The sequence below is a fragment of the Maniola hyperantus genome, chromosome 28 (genome assembly GCF_902806685.2).
Source record: "Maniola hyperantus chromosome 28, iAphHyp1.2, whole genome shotgun sequence".
In the NCBI taxonomy this organism is placed as follows: Eukaryota; Metazoa; Arthropoda; class Insecta; order Lepidoptera; family Nymphalidae; genus Maniola; species Maniola hyperantus.
In genome coordinates this window covers 3,764,564-3,781,731 of record NC_048563.1, presented here as the reverse complement: position 1 = coordinate 3,781,731, position 17,168 = coordinate 3,764,564, and the positions used below count along the sequence as shown (strand labels likewise).

Here is a 17,168-nt window from a genome sequence, read left to right as displayed (position 1 = left end):
CAACTTCAATGATTTCAATTTCAATTTATTGCAATTCCATAAACTATGTAGGTAGGTACAAAGTAGGATTATGGATACCCAGGTCGCAATTTGGTCTGAACCACAGACGTTTATACTTGACTGATCATAGCCTGTCCCCTCACGCGCCAAGCGTTTGTCGTATGACTACAAACGCAATGTATTTGTACCTTAGTCGCCCTCAGTCACGTTCCGAGTATGCACGGAAATCGAGCGACAGAAATAAATAGAAAAACAAGTTAAAACATGCCTTTTTGTAGTATTAAATGGTGTGGGAAGAAAAGTCCAACCTCCGGCTATGCAAAGGATGGCATAACATTTCATAGGTAAGTTTAGTTATGTAATAATAATTAAAAACAAAAATAAAATGGAACCCGTTGATGTATTTTAAAATTACGTGTCGTCTCGTACTATCTCATGCAGCTTTACATAGCTCCGTCTCGTTTTTATTCTTCCACATGTAACTAGTGACAATCCGTCTAACTATCGATAAATTAAATCGATACATTATCGGTAATGTTCCTGGGCTACATAAATGAGGATACATTATTTAATCAACTATTAATTTTTGTTAGACCGTAGCATAACTATTTTAATGCAGTTTTTAGGGTTCCGTACCTCAAAAGGAAAAAGGAACCTGTCTGTCCGTTCGTCCGTTCGTCCGTCCGTCCGACGTCGTGTCTGTTAAGAAAACCTATAGGGTACTTCCCGTTGACCTATAATGATGAAATTCAGCAGGTAGGTAGGTCTTATAGCACAAGTAAAGGAATAAATCCGAAAACCGGAGATTTGTGGTTTATTTTTATTTTTCCCCTAACGTGTGACCTACTTACCTGCCAAATTTTATAATCCCCGTTGAGTCACACCCCCTTGAGTAACACTGTGACTCCCTGTAACGTGATTTTTTTTGGAATTGTCCTGTTGAGTAACACTGTTACTCAATGGAATTTTTTTGAAATTGTTTTCCCGTTGAGTCACATCTACATATTGCGTGTGTAACAAGTGTTAATTGAATGTGCACTTTTCCGGGATGTCATTTATTTTCAAATCCAAGATGGTGGACATGAACTATTGGACACGGGTGTCGTTTTCAGGGTTTCCGAGGATGCTGATTTTGATAATGACATTTATTTTCAAATGCAAGATGGCGAACATGGATCTTTTACAAAAAATACACAATAAATGTCTATTTTCTGTAATAAGTTCATGTCCGCCATCTTTGATTTTAAAATAAATGTCATCATTTAACTAAGCCTCAATAGCTCAACAGGTAAAGGAGTGGACTGAAAACCGAAAGGTCGACGGTTCAAACCCCGCCCGTTGCACTATTGTCGTATTTACTCCTAGCACAAGCTTGACGCTTAGTTGGAGAGGAAAGGGGTATATTAGTCATTTAACATGGCTAATATTCTTTTTAGAAAAAAATTATTTATATTTAAGTTTTTTTTTTAAATATAATTGTCTATCCCTTCAAAAAATGTCACTATTAAAATAAACTTGAAAAACATATCAATACTCTAACAATTTCAGATTTCCAAAAAATCCGGATATTAAAGAAAAGTGGATAAATGCTACTTACAAGCAAAATTGGTTTCCAACAAAGTACAGCGTTATTTGCTCTAAGCACTTCACCAGTGATTGCTTCGAATATTTAAAGAACCAGCGTCGATTATTTAGTTCATCAGTGCCTACGCTTTTTTTGCCTGTTTGGGTGTGTTATTTTTTATTTAGTAAAAGCAAACCAGGATATTATAATCACATAAGTATATACATTTATTGCAACACCTTACCCTGGAACGATCTTTTACATTGACAATAACTATTTGAGAATATAACCTGAATATAACCTTAAAATTCATGTTACGTCCCACGAACCAAGCTGTGACGGTCCCTTGACAGTTGACAGCTCGCAGGGAGGGAACGAAGTGTAGAACTCTCGAATGTCATTCCTTTGCCGAGATGTCACTTCTGTCGCGTTCGTAAAACTTTTTCGATAGGTAGTTGTCACGTAGCTTCCGCTTAAAAGAGCGGCAAGCACAAGTGCGACAACATTAGTAAATTATTTTCTTTATATAAACTCTGTAGTAATCATTCTAAAACTGGCATTTTTGTACCACTGCCACGGGCACAACTCTTATGGTAGACGCATTCTTAAACACAATTTATTAGTGAACAAGCAGTTGCCCGTGACTTCGTCCGCGTAAAATTTCTCGTTTCTCATGAGATATGAAATTTTCCCGCTGCAAAAGGCGCACTTACCTACTCACTCAGTCTCACCTTAAGGCACGGAACCCAGAATACCTTAATGCAAATTTTCATATCTCTTACTTCAAAAACATAGGATTTTAACTTGTTGTAAATTAAAAGACTATTCATAAGCACTTGTAAAAAGTTTACATGAATAAAAAAACATTCTATTCTATTCTATTCTACTTGAACCCCCATTTCACCCCCTTAGAGGGAGAATTTATAGAATAGAATAGAATAGAAAGAAGAAGTTTCAGCGTAATTAATGAACAGAAAGACAGACAGACAAAAAAATATCAATATTATATCGGCTGAATAAAATGTTTTTTATATACTATCCAATACTGGTAAATGTTTATTGAACTTTATCGATATAAATTTTGCCGCGCAGCCCTACTATCGTAGTTCCATTCATAGCTGCGTGTAGCTGACCTTGAACGAGCCAATAAGAAGCGCCGTGCTCACCGCGCCCCCCGCTCAAAGCTGTGACTTACGTTTGAGGAGAAAATTCGATCATTAGTTCTCAATTGCTTACTACTCGGTGGTCTGAACAGTAGACCTTAGTAGGGAGACCCATATTATTATTTATTTTTATTTGCGTCGTTTAGCCCTCCTCGGCCCTGATGCTGCAAGGAATTGCATTCCTAAATCGTGGTGATCCCAAGGGATTTTTAAAAACCTAAATCCACGCGGGCGAAGCCGCGGGGATCAGCTAGTTTTATTATAATAACCCTGTGGTACAGAGTAGGAGGAGCAGAGAGGAAGCTTCATATAAGCGGGCGGTTTGCTGTAGGTACACTCACAGATAGCTCTCACCGATGGTTCACGGACGGACGCTACGCCGATGCTTGCCGATGGGGCAATTCGGCTCAGTCGTGGGTCGTTCGACAGGGCTGTGGGTCGTGCGCGTGTTTTCGAGAGTTTCATTTTAAATACCTAGCGTGAATTGTATAAAAACCGGCCAAGTGCGAGTCAGGCTCGCGCAATGAGGGTTCCGTACTACAATCGTATTTTATCGACATTTTGCACGATAAATCAAAAACTATTATGCCTCAAAATAAATAAAAATCTGTTTTAGAATGTACAAGTAAAGCCCTTTCATATGATACCCCATTTGGTATAGCAATCTTTCTTTAAAAGTTGAAAATAGCAATATTTGTTCATAAACATATTTTAGTTTTTTTTCAAGTGACGTAACCACAAATTCACGGTTTTCAGATTTTCCCCCTCATGTCTGCTATAAGACCTACCTTTCTGCCAAATTTCATGATTCTAGGTCAACGGCAAGTACCCTGTAGGTTTCTTGACAGACAGACAGACAACAAAGTGATCCTATAAGGGTTCCGTTTTTCCTTTTGAGGTACGGAACCCTAAAACTTAGACTTAGTGATATTTTATAGTAAGTGATCTATAGATTTAAGTGTTGTGTAAATAAAAATGGGTCACCAGTGTACAGTATGTTTTAGTAGTTCTAGGAAAAATAAGGATGTTTCTTTTTTTGTATATCCAAGAGATCCAGAGAAGTAAGTACTTTTTACTTATTTTATCTATACCTAGGTATAATAAAATTAGTGAACTGAAATTAATTGAAATGAAATGATTGTATGTATTTATTGTAGGATAGTATGTGCCACTTATGTTATTATTATGTCAAAACTCTACCACCGGTTCGGAAAGCAGATTCTACTGAATAGTCTGTCTGTCTGCCCGTCCGTCCGTCCGTCCATCTGTCTGTCTGTCGGTCTGACAGACAGTCCAAAAAATTATTAAAACTAAAAATTTGTTTCAGAAGACACCGGTGGCTCAAAGCTGTTGGTCGAGAAGATCTAATCGTGAAGTTAAATGACCCTAACGCAAGAAAACATAACAAAATTTGTGAGCGTCACTTTGACAAAGATTGTTTGAAAATTACAAAATGCACAAAACATTTAACTGAAAATGCATACCCTACGCTGAAAATACCATCTATTGACGATGAAGCATGTACTAGTACGTTGCGACGTGAAGTAATAACCGAAATTAATAATCAGAACAATAATTATGAAAACATTGCTGTTGATATTGGAAAAAAAATAACAATTTTATCCGATCAAACTACCCGTAGTGTTCAAGTTGGTCTCACGAATAGTAGAATAATTTTAAAGAAGGTTTGTATAATAATTTATAAACCTAGCAGTAATAATAATATTTTATTATTAAGTAACTAATAACTAATTTATTAGGATTATAGATAGGTATTAAAGTATTAAGTTTAATTTATTACGATAGTATTTTAGTTTAACCCAAACAGGAAGCAACAACTAAAACAAATTAACAAAAATCTTAACAACAAAAACGAAATAAAATATTATGTGAATTTGTTGTTTGTTTTGTGAACGGTACCGGTTGCTCGACGTCTCAGTCTAGTGATGACGTCACTAAAATGGCGGACTTATAGTGCTTCACTCAATTTAAGTCACTTGCAACAGGTGACAACCCTATAAGAATAGGTATAAAATGTTGAACGGTATTAGGGAGCTTCCCCTCTGTATGGATATCTACTCGTGTGCCTGTGGCCTATCGGATCGCTCATGGCACGCAGACTGCGGAGTCCAATGATATTAGAAGAAAAGAGGTAGATACGTTATACGCGGACCGAAAGTGGCACGTTAAAACTAAGCTAATTAGCAAACCTGAGCTCAGTCGCCCGCTGTCGTCGCGCTATCGATGACGTCGTTGATAGTAATGTGTATTTTGTTTTCGTCTCCCAAAACAACCGAAAATGCCGTCGTGTGTGATGAGATTCTGCACAAACTACACAAGCAAGATTTCCAAAACTCAAGGAATCACATTTCATTCGTAAGTAAAACTATTTTTCTTTTATATAATTCGTATTTTTCACTTATTTAACAATAACAAACTCGTGCACGTTCGTGTAAAATGCAACTCATTGCAATTTCGACCTTATGTCACATGCCATAAGTACGTATCAAGTTATCGTTGTACGTATTTTAAAGTTTCCGATCAAAGAATATAAAATAAACAGATAGGTCTCTTCCGAGTATTGACAATTCAAATAGTGTGCATATTTCCTGTTTTAGGGAAGGATAAATTAACTATGGTCTAACATGTTTTTACAGTCCACTGCTGGGTCTCTTCATACAATGAGGGAATTTTGGCTAAGGCCTACCAAGATGGCCAAGTGCGGATTGGTGGGCACAACTTTGAGATTATAGTGGTGAACTCTCAGCCATGCAGAACGCATGTTTCCTCACGACGTTATCCTTCACCGCTAAGCAATTGACATTCAGTTTCTACAAACGCGCATAGCTCTGAAAAGTCAGAGGTGCGTGCCCGGGATTCTTTCCGCCGTCCCCTTTCTGAGAGGCAGAAGTCTTACCAATGGGCTATCACTGCTGCATAAATTATGAAAATTAATTATAAGTTAATTTGTTTGTAGCGTTACGAGGTAGTATATATACGTATATTGTATAAGTAACTAAGAATTTTTTTCTAGATTTCCATTAAATGAGCTACGGCGTATTCGATGGGTGGATATTGTGCGTAAGCAAAGAAGAGAAAGCAGCTGGCGGCCAACCAGTGCAAGTAAAATATGTTCAATCCATTTTGAAGATGAGGATAAATATACTTCTGGCAAAGGATTAACCTTGTTGAAAAAGTCAGCTCTTCCTGTCCTGCAGGTATTTTTTCCTTTAACAGTAACATTCCTTACCTCAAAACAACTTCGAATATTTGCTTATTTATTTTATGCATTAATCATTTTAAATATGTTGCAGGTACCCAACGCTTCGCAATCCACTCCCGCCAGTCCAAGCAGTCTTGCTGAAGACAAGGTATCTGATTTGGAGTCTATTTTGGACACCCCCCGTAAATCGGCACTTAAAAAATGCGTTAGAAAACTTGCTCTTGAAAAACAAAAGTTCATAAATAAAAATAGAAATCTAAAAAAACAAAACAAGAGATTGAAGAAAAACTCGCCAACATGAGTGATATTTTAAATTATCTAAAAAAAATTAAAACATATCAGAAGAACAATTTGCGGAACTAAATCTGAATAAAGAAACTCTTAGTTTATTAAATAGAATAGTTTGTAAAAAGCGTTGCAAAAATTTCTTTGCGACAAAAATATCCAGCAATACTGTGCAAATTCGCACTAACACAAAATTTATGTGAGAAGAGTTCTTCATAATGCTTTACCTCACCCAAGAGTATTAGGCAAGTGGTATGAAAACAGCTCAGTTTCACCCGGGTTTACTGCCCAAGCATTTGATACGCTTAAAAAGAAATTCGAATTGTCTGGTAAGAGAATGATTTGCGCTCTTGTAGTAGATGAAATGGTTCTACGATATCAATCCAAATGGACTGGAAGAAAAACAGAAGGCTTGGTAGACTTTGGTGGCGGCTGCAATAGTAAAGTTATTGCCACAGAAGCCTATGTCTTACTTTTAGTCGCATTGAACGAAAGCTGGAAGCTACCTGTAGGTTATTTTTTTGTAAAAGGTGTAAGTAGTGAGACAAGAGCACATTTAATTACTTCGTGTCTGAGTAAGAGTTTTGAATCTGGGGTAGACGTTGTTGCAGTGACCTTTGACGGCTGTCAAGCTAACTTTTCAGCTGCAAACATATTGGGCTGTAATTTAAAGGATCCAAGTAACTTCAAAACAACGTTTAAGCATCCCAATAGTGATAAAGAAGTAGCTTTGATATTTGACCCTTGTCATATGCTAAAGCTGGTTCGAAACACCTTTGAAGCGAAAAGAATTATCTTTAACGAGTTTGATTAAGAAATAAAGTGGCATTTGTTGCTAAATTTAAATAACCTTAAAAAAATGTAGGTTTGAATTTCGGGAACAAACTTTCAGAGCGTCATCTGAATTTCAGGAATGAAATAATGAAAGTAAAATTGGCGACACAGCTACTCAGTAAAAGTGTTGCCAAAGCATTAATTCTATGCGAGAAATTACTTGTGTCATCGCGAATTAAGGATACTGCTGCTAAAGTTGAATTCATTGATATCTTTAACGATCTTTTTGATGTATTTAATTCACAATCAGGGGAAATGTTTGGTTATAAGAAGTCAATATGCCCTGAAAATGCCACTGAAATTATAATTTTTTTGGATAAAGCAAAAAGCTATATATTATCACTTAAAATATACAATAAAACGAAACGAGTCGTTAGGCGTAGGATTGTGTTCACAATAACCAAAAAGCGTCTAGTAGATTTCAAATGCAAATCTGGATTTCTAGGATTCCTCATATGCATCGAATCCCTGAAAAATCTTTACTCTTCGTTGATTGTTAATGATATTCCTCCACTCAGGTACATTTCTGTGTACAGGCTGAGTCAAGATCATATCGAAATTCTGTTTGGTATAATTCGGAAACATGGGGGCTACAATAACAACCCAAACGTGATACAATTCAAGGGTATATACAAAAAGATTCTAAATCATTTAGAATTACGAAGCGGTTTCAATGGCAATTGTATACCCTTGGAAAGTATCCCAATCATGAATTGTTCCTCCGCTGTTTCGAACATCAATTGGTCTTCTGACAAACGAGCATCGATTGAGAACGATGAACCTGAATCACTTGAAAATAGTTCTGAAATGATAAGCAACAAGGTATCTCGAGAAAATGTGGATATTTTTTCAGAAATGCTTAATAATGGAAATTCAGCTGAACATTTCAAACAAATAGTGGGCTATATTGCAGGTTGGATTGCAAGGAAATTAGTTAGGGTGTTAAAGTGTGAACCATGTATATATTCATTATTTACTTACCTCAAAAAAAATGTGGTTTCACCAATTAATTTCTATCAAAGATATGGGCGGATTGTGCTACTCCTCAGAGAGCTTTTTGTTTGAGTTTATTGTTTGCCTCAAGTCAGAAAATATTTTAAAGGATCACATAAAAGCAAATGGTTTATACTGCACCAAAAATGAAGAAATTGATATTGTGAAATCATTCATTCATTCTACTATTTTCAGTGAACTAAATGATCATTCTTTGACACAACCTCCAACTTATAACCACCGTATGCTTCTATTAAAAGCTATTATAGAAAATTACGTGAATGTGCGTCTTCACGCTGAACACAAAAATAATCCTGACCTGAACAAAAAATCAAAAAGACAAAAAAGAAATAAATTAAATTTATTTGAAGGTCACTGATATACGAGTATTTATATTTCAATGTGTGTTTTTGTAATTATGCTAATTTTAGGGTTCCGTACCTCAAAAGAAAAAACGGAACCCTTATAGGATCACTTTGTTGTCAGTCTGTCTGTCTGTCCGTCCGTTCGTCGTGTCTGTCAAGAAACCTATAGGGTACTTCCCGTTGACCTAGAATCATGAAATTTGGTAGGTAGGTAGGTCTTATAGCACAAATACAGGAATAAATCTGAAAAAGACAAATTTGTGCTTGCATCATTTAAAAAAAATTAAAATGTGTTTCAATTTTCAAAATAAGATAACTATACCAAGTGGGGTAATGAAAGGGCTTTACCTGTACATCCTAAAACAGATTTTTATTTATTTTTATGTATAATAGTTTTTGATTTATCGTGCAAATGTTGGATAAAATACCCGAGTACGGAACCCTCAGTGCGCGAGTCTGACTCGCACTTGGCTGGTTTTTTAATTTCTGTGCACCTGTCTAGTTCAAAAATCCTAGATTGTGTAGTATGTATATGTATGTATGTGTATGTAGATTGTGTAATAGTAAATATTTTCAAAAAAAATAAAAAAAAATCATTTCAAATTTTATTCCTATACCTACCTTGCCGCGGCTTCGTCCGCGTAAAATTTAGTAATTTTATTTCGACTTCTTTTCCATGAATGGGAGCCCCCTTTATTTAATTTAATTTAATTTTTATTATTTTTGTTATAGCGGCAATAGAAATACATTCTGTGAAAATTTCAACTGTCTACCTATTACGGCTTCCGACATACAACCCGCTGACAGATGGACGTACAGACGGCGGAGGCTTAGTAATAGGGTCCCGTTGGCACCCCTTGGGCACGGAACCTTAAAAACGAGCGGAACCGCTGGAAAAAGCTAGTTCGTAATATATTAAATACCACAGTATAAGGTTTTTATTTTACTATACAACTACAGTGTAGGCATAAATCGGCATTAGCCGAAATGACTTAACTGTTTTTTTTTTCTTTGGAGTTTCTAGTTTACCGTCTCGTCCCGTTTCTTTTACGCTCGCATTATTACGCATATATCCGTCCTTCTTCCACTCTTCTGTGCAGGACGAGGTAGTGCAAAATATAACCGTCTCTTTTTCGTGCGCAACTGAAGCTGAGGTTATTAGTTCACCATCCTTTACTCTCTGTTGTGTGACGCTAAAATACTATCTATGCGTTTATGTGTGTTGAGTCTTTCGGCGCTGACGCAGCGTGCCATTAATAAACATCGAATTTGATTTAAGGAACCTATCTACCTCTTTTCTTCTAATATCATTGGCGGAGTCATATAACGTGGGAAAGGAGTAGCATCTGGCTTGGATTTACCTACGTTGTTCCGCGTGAATTTACGTTTTTCAAAATCCCGCGGGAACTCTTTAATTTTTCGGGGTAAAAAGTAGAACTTCGAAGAATCACGGATACGAACCGAATATGGATGGGCTTTTGTGCACTCATCCGTATTCGGTTCGTATCCGTGATTCTTCGAAGTGGCCATCATACAAATACGTAGGTACCTATACTCATTCGATTCGTATTTTTACGGAATCCGTGATTTCACGGATGAATACACAAACGGCCGATGAGTGCACAAAGGTCCATAGAGTGTCTCTCGTGTCGGATTTCCGTTTTAATGAGCTACGTGAGTGAGGGAATAGACATTGCACATGTGTTTGCGCACACACTTCTGCACCATATCCACAGATTATGCCTATCTAATAGGTATCTCCCGCGCAGTTGGCTAATCTCTATGGAGATGGGCTGCCGTAGCCAAAATTCAGACATTATTATTATTAAGTGGGTAGGTAGTTAATAATTTTTGGAATTCAGCATCGCCGAGCCGGGCGGAGTAGGGGGGAATGCTCAGTCATCAGTGCACCGCTTGCGCCGCCGCTGCGTGCCAGTCTGTCGCGAGCGTTCGTCGCGTAAAGTCGTGCGATTGTCGATCACGCGATGTCCAAATTTTCAAACCAAGAGTATTACGAAATGGTGCGAGTGTATGTATCAAATAAAAGCGTTCGAGCAGCGCAGAGGATGTACGAGAGCGAGAGCGTGCCACGCTTACGGGCCCAAGGGTTTAAAGACCCCAAAATACCCAATTTAAGAACCATTATGGCGGCCAATCAGAGGCTGCTTGATTTCGGTCAGTTCACGACCCCTACTCATGCGTCAGGGACTGGTCGAACTCGAGTTCCTATCAAGGTGGAGGACAAAATATTCGAATATTTCGAAAAACATCCGAGAGCCAGTACCCATGAGGCAGCGCATCACTTTGGTGTAAGCCAGAACTCAGTATGGAAGCTTCTTAACTCCAACGACCTCCATCCCCACCTGGACTTACTGCCGGTAACCTATAACAACTCTTCTATAGCCCATCTATACTCTTCTATATTATGAACTAGCTGATCCCCGCGGCTTCGCCCGCGTAGATTTAGGTTTTTAAAGATCCCGTATAGCCTATGTCACTCAGGAATAATGTAGCTTTCTACTGGTGAAAGAATTTTTAAAATCGGTTCAGTAGTTCTAAAGATTACCCCCTACAAACAAACTTAACGACATTACCTCTTTATATAATACTAGCTGATCCCCGCGGCTTCGCCCGCGTAGATTTAGGTTTTTAAAGATCCCGTATAGCCTATGTCACTCAGGAATAATGTAGCTTTCTACTGGTGAAAGAATTTTTAAAATCGGTTCAGTAGTTCTAAAGATTACCCCCTACAAACAAACTTAACGACATTACCTCTTTATATAATACTAGCTGATCCCCGCGGCTTCGCCCACGTAGATTTAGGTTTTTAAAGATCCCGTATAGCCTATGTCACTCAGGAATAATGTAGCTTTCTACTGGTGAAAGAATTTTTAAAATCGGTTCAGTAGTTCTAAAGATTACCCCCTACAAACAAACTTAACGACATTACCTCTTTATATAATACTAGCTGATCCCCGCGGCTTCGCCCGCGTAGATTTAGGTTTTTAAAGATCCCTTATAGCCTATGTCACTCAGGAATAATGTAGCTTTCTACTGGTGAAAGAATTTTTAAAATCGGTTCAGTAGTTCTAAAGATTACCCCCTACAAACAAACTTAACGACATTACCTCTTTATATAATACTAGCTGATCCCCGCGGCTTCGCCCGCGTAGATTTAGGTTTTTAAAGATCCCGTATAGCCTATGTCACTCAGGAATAATGTAGCTTTCTACTGGTGAAAGAATTTTTAAAATCGGTTCAGTAGTTCTAAAGATTACCCCCTACAAACAAACTTAACGACATTACCTCTTTATATAATACTTACGGAACCCTATTTTTTTCCAAAATAAAATATAGCCTATGTTACTCGTGGATAATGTAGCTTTCGAATGGTGAAAGAATTTTTAAAATCGGTCCAGTAGTTTTTGAGCCTATTCAGTACAAACAAACAAACAAACAAACAAACAAACAAACAAACAAAGTTTTCCTCTTTATAATATTATTAGTGTAGACAACGGGCCGTGCAGCAGAAATCGTAATATTTTAATTTCGCCATAACTTCAAAACCAAACGTCCAATTTTAATCATTCAAAGACCAAATATTATCTCCATAAACTGTTCTTAGTGATGAAATCATTTATTTTGATAAGGATTAATAGCATGAGTAAAATAAACGCGTTTAAATGTAGTCCAAAAAAAATTCAAGATTTTTAAATAAAAAAATGGTTGCTGTGCCTCACTCGACATAGATGGGTATAGTGTGTCGCGGACTTTTTTGTAGATATTTATAAGATCTACAATTAATTAGAACATTTTATAGTTCTATCTTTTATAGTTTAGGCAGCGTACGCAAAATAAGTAACTTTTCTGGTTGATTTTTTACACCTTGTGTCCGAAAAACCCAAATATCTTACGGAACCCTATTTTTTTCCAAAATAAAATATAGCCTATGTTACTCGTGGATAATGTAGCTTTCGAAAGGTGAAAGAATTTTTAAAATCGGTCCAGTAGTTTTTGAGCCTATTCAGTACAAACAAACAAACAAACAAACAAACAAACAAACAAACAAAGTTTTCCTCTTTATAATATTAGTGTAGACAACGGGCCGTGCAGCAGAAATCGTAATATTTTAATTTCGCCATAACTTCAAAACCAAACGTCCAATTTTAATCATTCAAAGACCAAATATTATCTCCATAAACTGTTCTTAGTGATGAAATCATTTATTTTGATAAGGATTAATAGCATGAGTAAAATAAACGCGTTTAAATGTAGTCCAAAAAAAATTCAAGATTTTTAAATAAAAAAATGGTTGCTGTGCCTCACTCGACATAGATGGGTATAGTGTGTCGCGGACTTTTTGTAGATATTTATAAGATCTACAATTAATTAGAACATTTTATGGTTCTATCTTTTATAGTTTAGGCAGCGTACGCAAAATAAGTAACTTTTCTGGTTGATTTTTTACACCTTGTGTCCGAAAAACCCAAATATCTTACGGAACCCTATTTTTTTCCAAAATAAAATATAGCCTATGTTACTCGTGGATAATGTAGCTTTCGAATGGTGAAAGAATTTTTAAAATCGGTCCAGTAGTTTTTGAGCCTATTCAGTACAACCAAACAAACAAACAAACAAACAAACAAACAAACAAACAAACAAACAAACAAACAAAGTTTTCCTCTTTATAATATTAGTGTAGACAACGGGCCGTGCAGCAGAAATCGTAATATTTTAATTTCGCCATAACTTCAAAACCAAACGTCCAATTTTAATCATTCAAAGACCAAATATTATCTCCATAAACTGTTCTTAGTGATGAAATCATTTATTTTGATAAGGATTAATAGCATGAGTAAAATAAACGCGTTTAAATGTAGTCCAAAAAAAATTCAAGATTTTTAAATAAAAAAATGGTTGCTGTGCCTCACTCGACATAGATGGGTATAGTGTGTCGCGGACTTTTTTGTAGATATTTATAAGATCTACAATTAATTAGAACATTTTATAGTTCTATCTTTTATAGTTTAGGCAGCGTACGCAAAATAAGTAACTTTTCTGGTTGATTTTTTACACCTTGTGTCCGAAAAACCCAAATATCTTACGGAACCCTATTTTTTTCCAAAATAAAATATAGCCTATGTTACTCGTGGATAATGTAGCTTTCGAAAGGTGAAAGAATTTTTAAAATCGGTCCAGTAGTTTTTGAGCCTATTCAGTACAAACAAACAAACAAACAAACAAACAAACAAACAAACAAACAAAGTTTTCCTCTTTATAATATTAGTGTAGACAACGGGCCGTGCAGCAGAAATCGTAATATTTTAATTTCGCCATAACTTCAAAACCAAACGTCCAATTTTAATCATTCAAAGACCAAATATTATCTCCATAAACTGTTCTTAGTGATGAAATCATTTATTTTGATAAGGATTAATAGCATGAGTAAAATAAACGCGTTTAAATGTAGTCCAAAAAAAATTCAAGATTTTTAAATAAAAAAATGGTTGCTGTGCCTCACTCGACATAGATGGGTATAGTGTGTCGCGGACTTTTTTGTAGATATTTATAAGATCTACAATTAATTAGAACATTTTATGGTTCTATCTTTTATAGTTTAGGCAGCGTACGCAAAATAAGTAACTTTTCTGGTTGATTTTTTACACCTTGTGTCCGAAAAACCCAAATATCTTACGGAACCCTATTTTTTTCCAAAATAAAATATAGCCTATGTTACTCGTGGATAATGTAGCTTTCGAATGGTGAAAGAATTTTTAAAATCGGTCCAGTAGTTTTTGAGCCTATTCAGTACAACCAAACAAACAAACAAACAAACAAACAAACAAACAAACAAAGTTTTCCTCTTTATAATATTAGTGTAGACAACGGGCCGTGCAGCAGAAATCGTAATATTTTAATTTCGCCATAACTTCAAAACCAAACGTCCAATTTTAATCATTCAAAGACCAAATATTATCTCCATAAACTGTTCTTAGTGATGAAATCATTTATTTTGATAAGGATTAATAGCATGAGTAAAATAAACGCGTTTAAATGTAGTCAAAAAAAAATTCAAGATTTTTAAATAAAAAAATGGTTGCTGTGCCTCACTCGACATAGATGGGTATAGTGTGTCGCGGACTTTTTTGTAGATATTTATAAGATCTACAATTAATTAGAACATTTTATGGTTCTATCTTTTATAGTTTAGGCAGCGTACGCAAAATAAGTAACTTTTCTGGTTGATTTTTTACACCTTGTGTCCGAAAAACCCAAATATCTTACGGAACCCTATTTTTTTCCAAAATAAAATATAGCCTATGTTACTCGTGGATAATGTAGCTTTCGAATGGTGAAAGAATTTTTAAAATCGGTCCAGTAGTTTTTGAGCCTATTCAGTACAAACAAACAAACAAACAAACAAACAAACAAAGTTTTCCTCTTTATAATATTAGTGTAGACAACGGGCCGTGCAGCAGAAATCGTAATATTTTAATTTCGCCATAACTTCAAAACCAAACGTCCAATTTTAATCATTCAAAGACCAAATATTATCTCCATAAACTGTTCTTAGTGATGAAATCATTTATTTTGATAAGGATTAATAGCATGAGTAAAATAAACGCGTTTAAATGTAGTCCAAAAAAAATTCAAGTTTTTTAAATAAAAAAATGGTTGCTGTGCCTCATTCGACATAGATGGGTATAGTGTGTCGCGGACTTTTTTGTAGATATTTATAAGATCTACAATTAATTAGAACATTTTATGGTTCTATCTTTTATAGTTTAGGCAGCGTACGCAAAATAAGTAACTTTTCTGGTTGATTTTTTACACCTTGTGTCCGAAAAACCCAAATATCTTACGGAACCCTATTTTTTTCCAAAATAAAATATAGCCTATGTTACTCGTGGATAATGTAGCTTTCGAATGGTGAAAGAATTTTTAAAATCGGTCCAGTAGTTTTTGAGCCTATTCAGTACAAACAAACAAACAAACAAACAAACAAACAAACAAAGTTTTCCTCTTTATAATATTACTAGCTGATCCCCGCGGCTTCGCCCGCGTAGATTTAGGTTTTTAAAGATCCCGTATAGCCTATGTCACTCAGGAATAATGTAGCTTTCTACTGGTGAAAGAATTTTTAAAATCGGTTCAGTAGTTCTAAAGATTACCCCCTACAAACAAACTTAACGACATTACCTCTTTATATAATAATAATACAACGGGCCGTGCAGCAGAAATCGTAATATTTTAATTTCGCCATAACTTCAAAACCAAACGTCCAATTTTAATCATTCAAAGACCAAATATTATCTCCATAAACTGTTCTTAGTGATGAAATCATTTATTTTGATAAGGATTAATAGCATGAGTAAAATAAACGCGTTTAAATGTAGTCCAAAAAAAATTCAAGATTTTTAAATAAAAAAATGGTTGCTGTGCCTCACTCGACATAGATGGGTATAGTGTGTCGCGGACTTTTTTGTAGATATTTATAAGATCTACAATTAATTAGAACATTTTATGGTTCTATCTTTTATAGTTTAGGCAGCGTACGCAAAATAAGTAACTTTTCTGGTTGATTTTTTACACCTTGTGTCCGAAAAACCCAAATATCTTACGGAACCCTATTTTTTTCCAAAATAAAATATAGCCTATGTTACTCGTGGATAATGTAGCTTTCGAATGGTGAAAGAATTTTTAAAATCGGTCCAGTAGTTTTTGAGCCTATTCAGTACAAACAAACAAACAAACAAACAAACAAACAAACAAACAAACAAACAAACAAACAAAGTTTTCCTCTTTATAATATTAGTGTAGATATAGTGTAGATTAAAAAGAGCAACCGCCGAGTTTCTTGCTGGTTCTTCTCGGTAGGAACGGCATTCCGAACCAGTGGTAAATTAAAAGTTAAAACTACCTGACTATTCATAAGCACTTGTAAAAAGTTTACATGAATAAAAAACATATTCTATTCTATTCCATTTTTAGGGTTCCGTACCTCAAAAGGAATAACGGAACCCTTGTAGGATAACTTTTTTGTCTGTCTGTCTGTTTGTCAAGAAACCTACAGGTTACTCCCCGTTGACCTAGAATCATGAAATTTGGCAGGTAGGTAGGTCTTATAGCAGACATTCGGGGAAAAATCTGAAAGCAGTGAATTTGTGGTTACATCACACTAAAAAAATTAAATTGTGTTCATCATCTTTTAATGTGAATAATTAGTATTTTCAATTTTCGAAGTAAGATAACTATATCAAGTGGGGTATCATAATATGGAAGGGCTTCACCTGTGCATTCTAAAACAGATTTTTATTTATTTTTATGCATCATAGTTTTTGAATTATATAGTGCAAAATGTCGAAAAAATACGACTGTAGTACGGAACCCTCGATGCGCGAGCCTGACTCACATTTGGCCGGTTTTAAAAAAAACGGGACAACGGGAAGGTACCCTGTAGGTTTCTTGACAGACAGACGGGTTCCGTTTTTTCTTTTGAGGTACGGACCCCTAAAAAGAATATTAACCAAGTTTATAATGCTGACTAATATTCCCCTTTTCGCTCAAATTTAGCGTGACGCTTGTGCTAGGAGTAGGTACGACAATAGTGTAACGGGTGGGGTTTGAATCGGTTAGGATTTCAGTCCGCTCTTTTAACATACTAACTATCTATGGATCTATGAATGGTCTGAAATAAACTTTTATTTATTTATTTATTTATTAACCGTTGAGCTATCAAA

The 17,168-nt window shown here is 35.6% G+C and overlaps 1 protein-coding gene across 9 annotated transcripts in view; it reads left to right on the top strand.

The window, feature by feature from the left end:
* Positions 1-200: 200 nt before the first annotated feature.
* Positions 201-17,168, top strand: part of LOC117995177 (uncharacterized) — a 51,423-nt gene continuing 34,455 nt past the window's right edge. Inside the window, exons 1-6 of one of the 9 annotated variants that reach the window (XM_069508487.1) lie at positions 2,498-3,256; positions 3,666-3,788; positions 4,055-4,412; positions 5,072-5,103; positions 5,762-5,945; positions 6,042-6,098. In XM_069508487.1, coding sequence (XP_069364588.1) covers positions 3,703-3,788; positions 4,055-4,412; positions 5,072-5,103; positions 5,762-5,945; positions 6,042-6,098 — 717 coding nt within the window. In that variant the 5' untranslated portion in view covers positions 2,498-3,256; positions 3,666-3,702. Of the gene's footprint in view, positions 345-2,497; positions 3,789-4,054; positions 4,413-5,071; positions 5,104-5,761; positions 5,946-6,041; positions 6,099-9,984; positions 10,806-17,168 lie in introns of those variants that run through there. The other 8 variants (XM_069508489.1, XM_069508490.1, XM_069508488.1 and 5 more) reach the window with 8 other exon arrangements.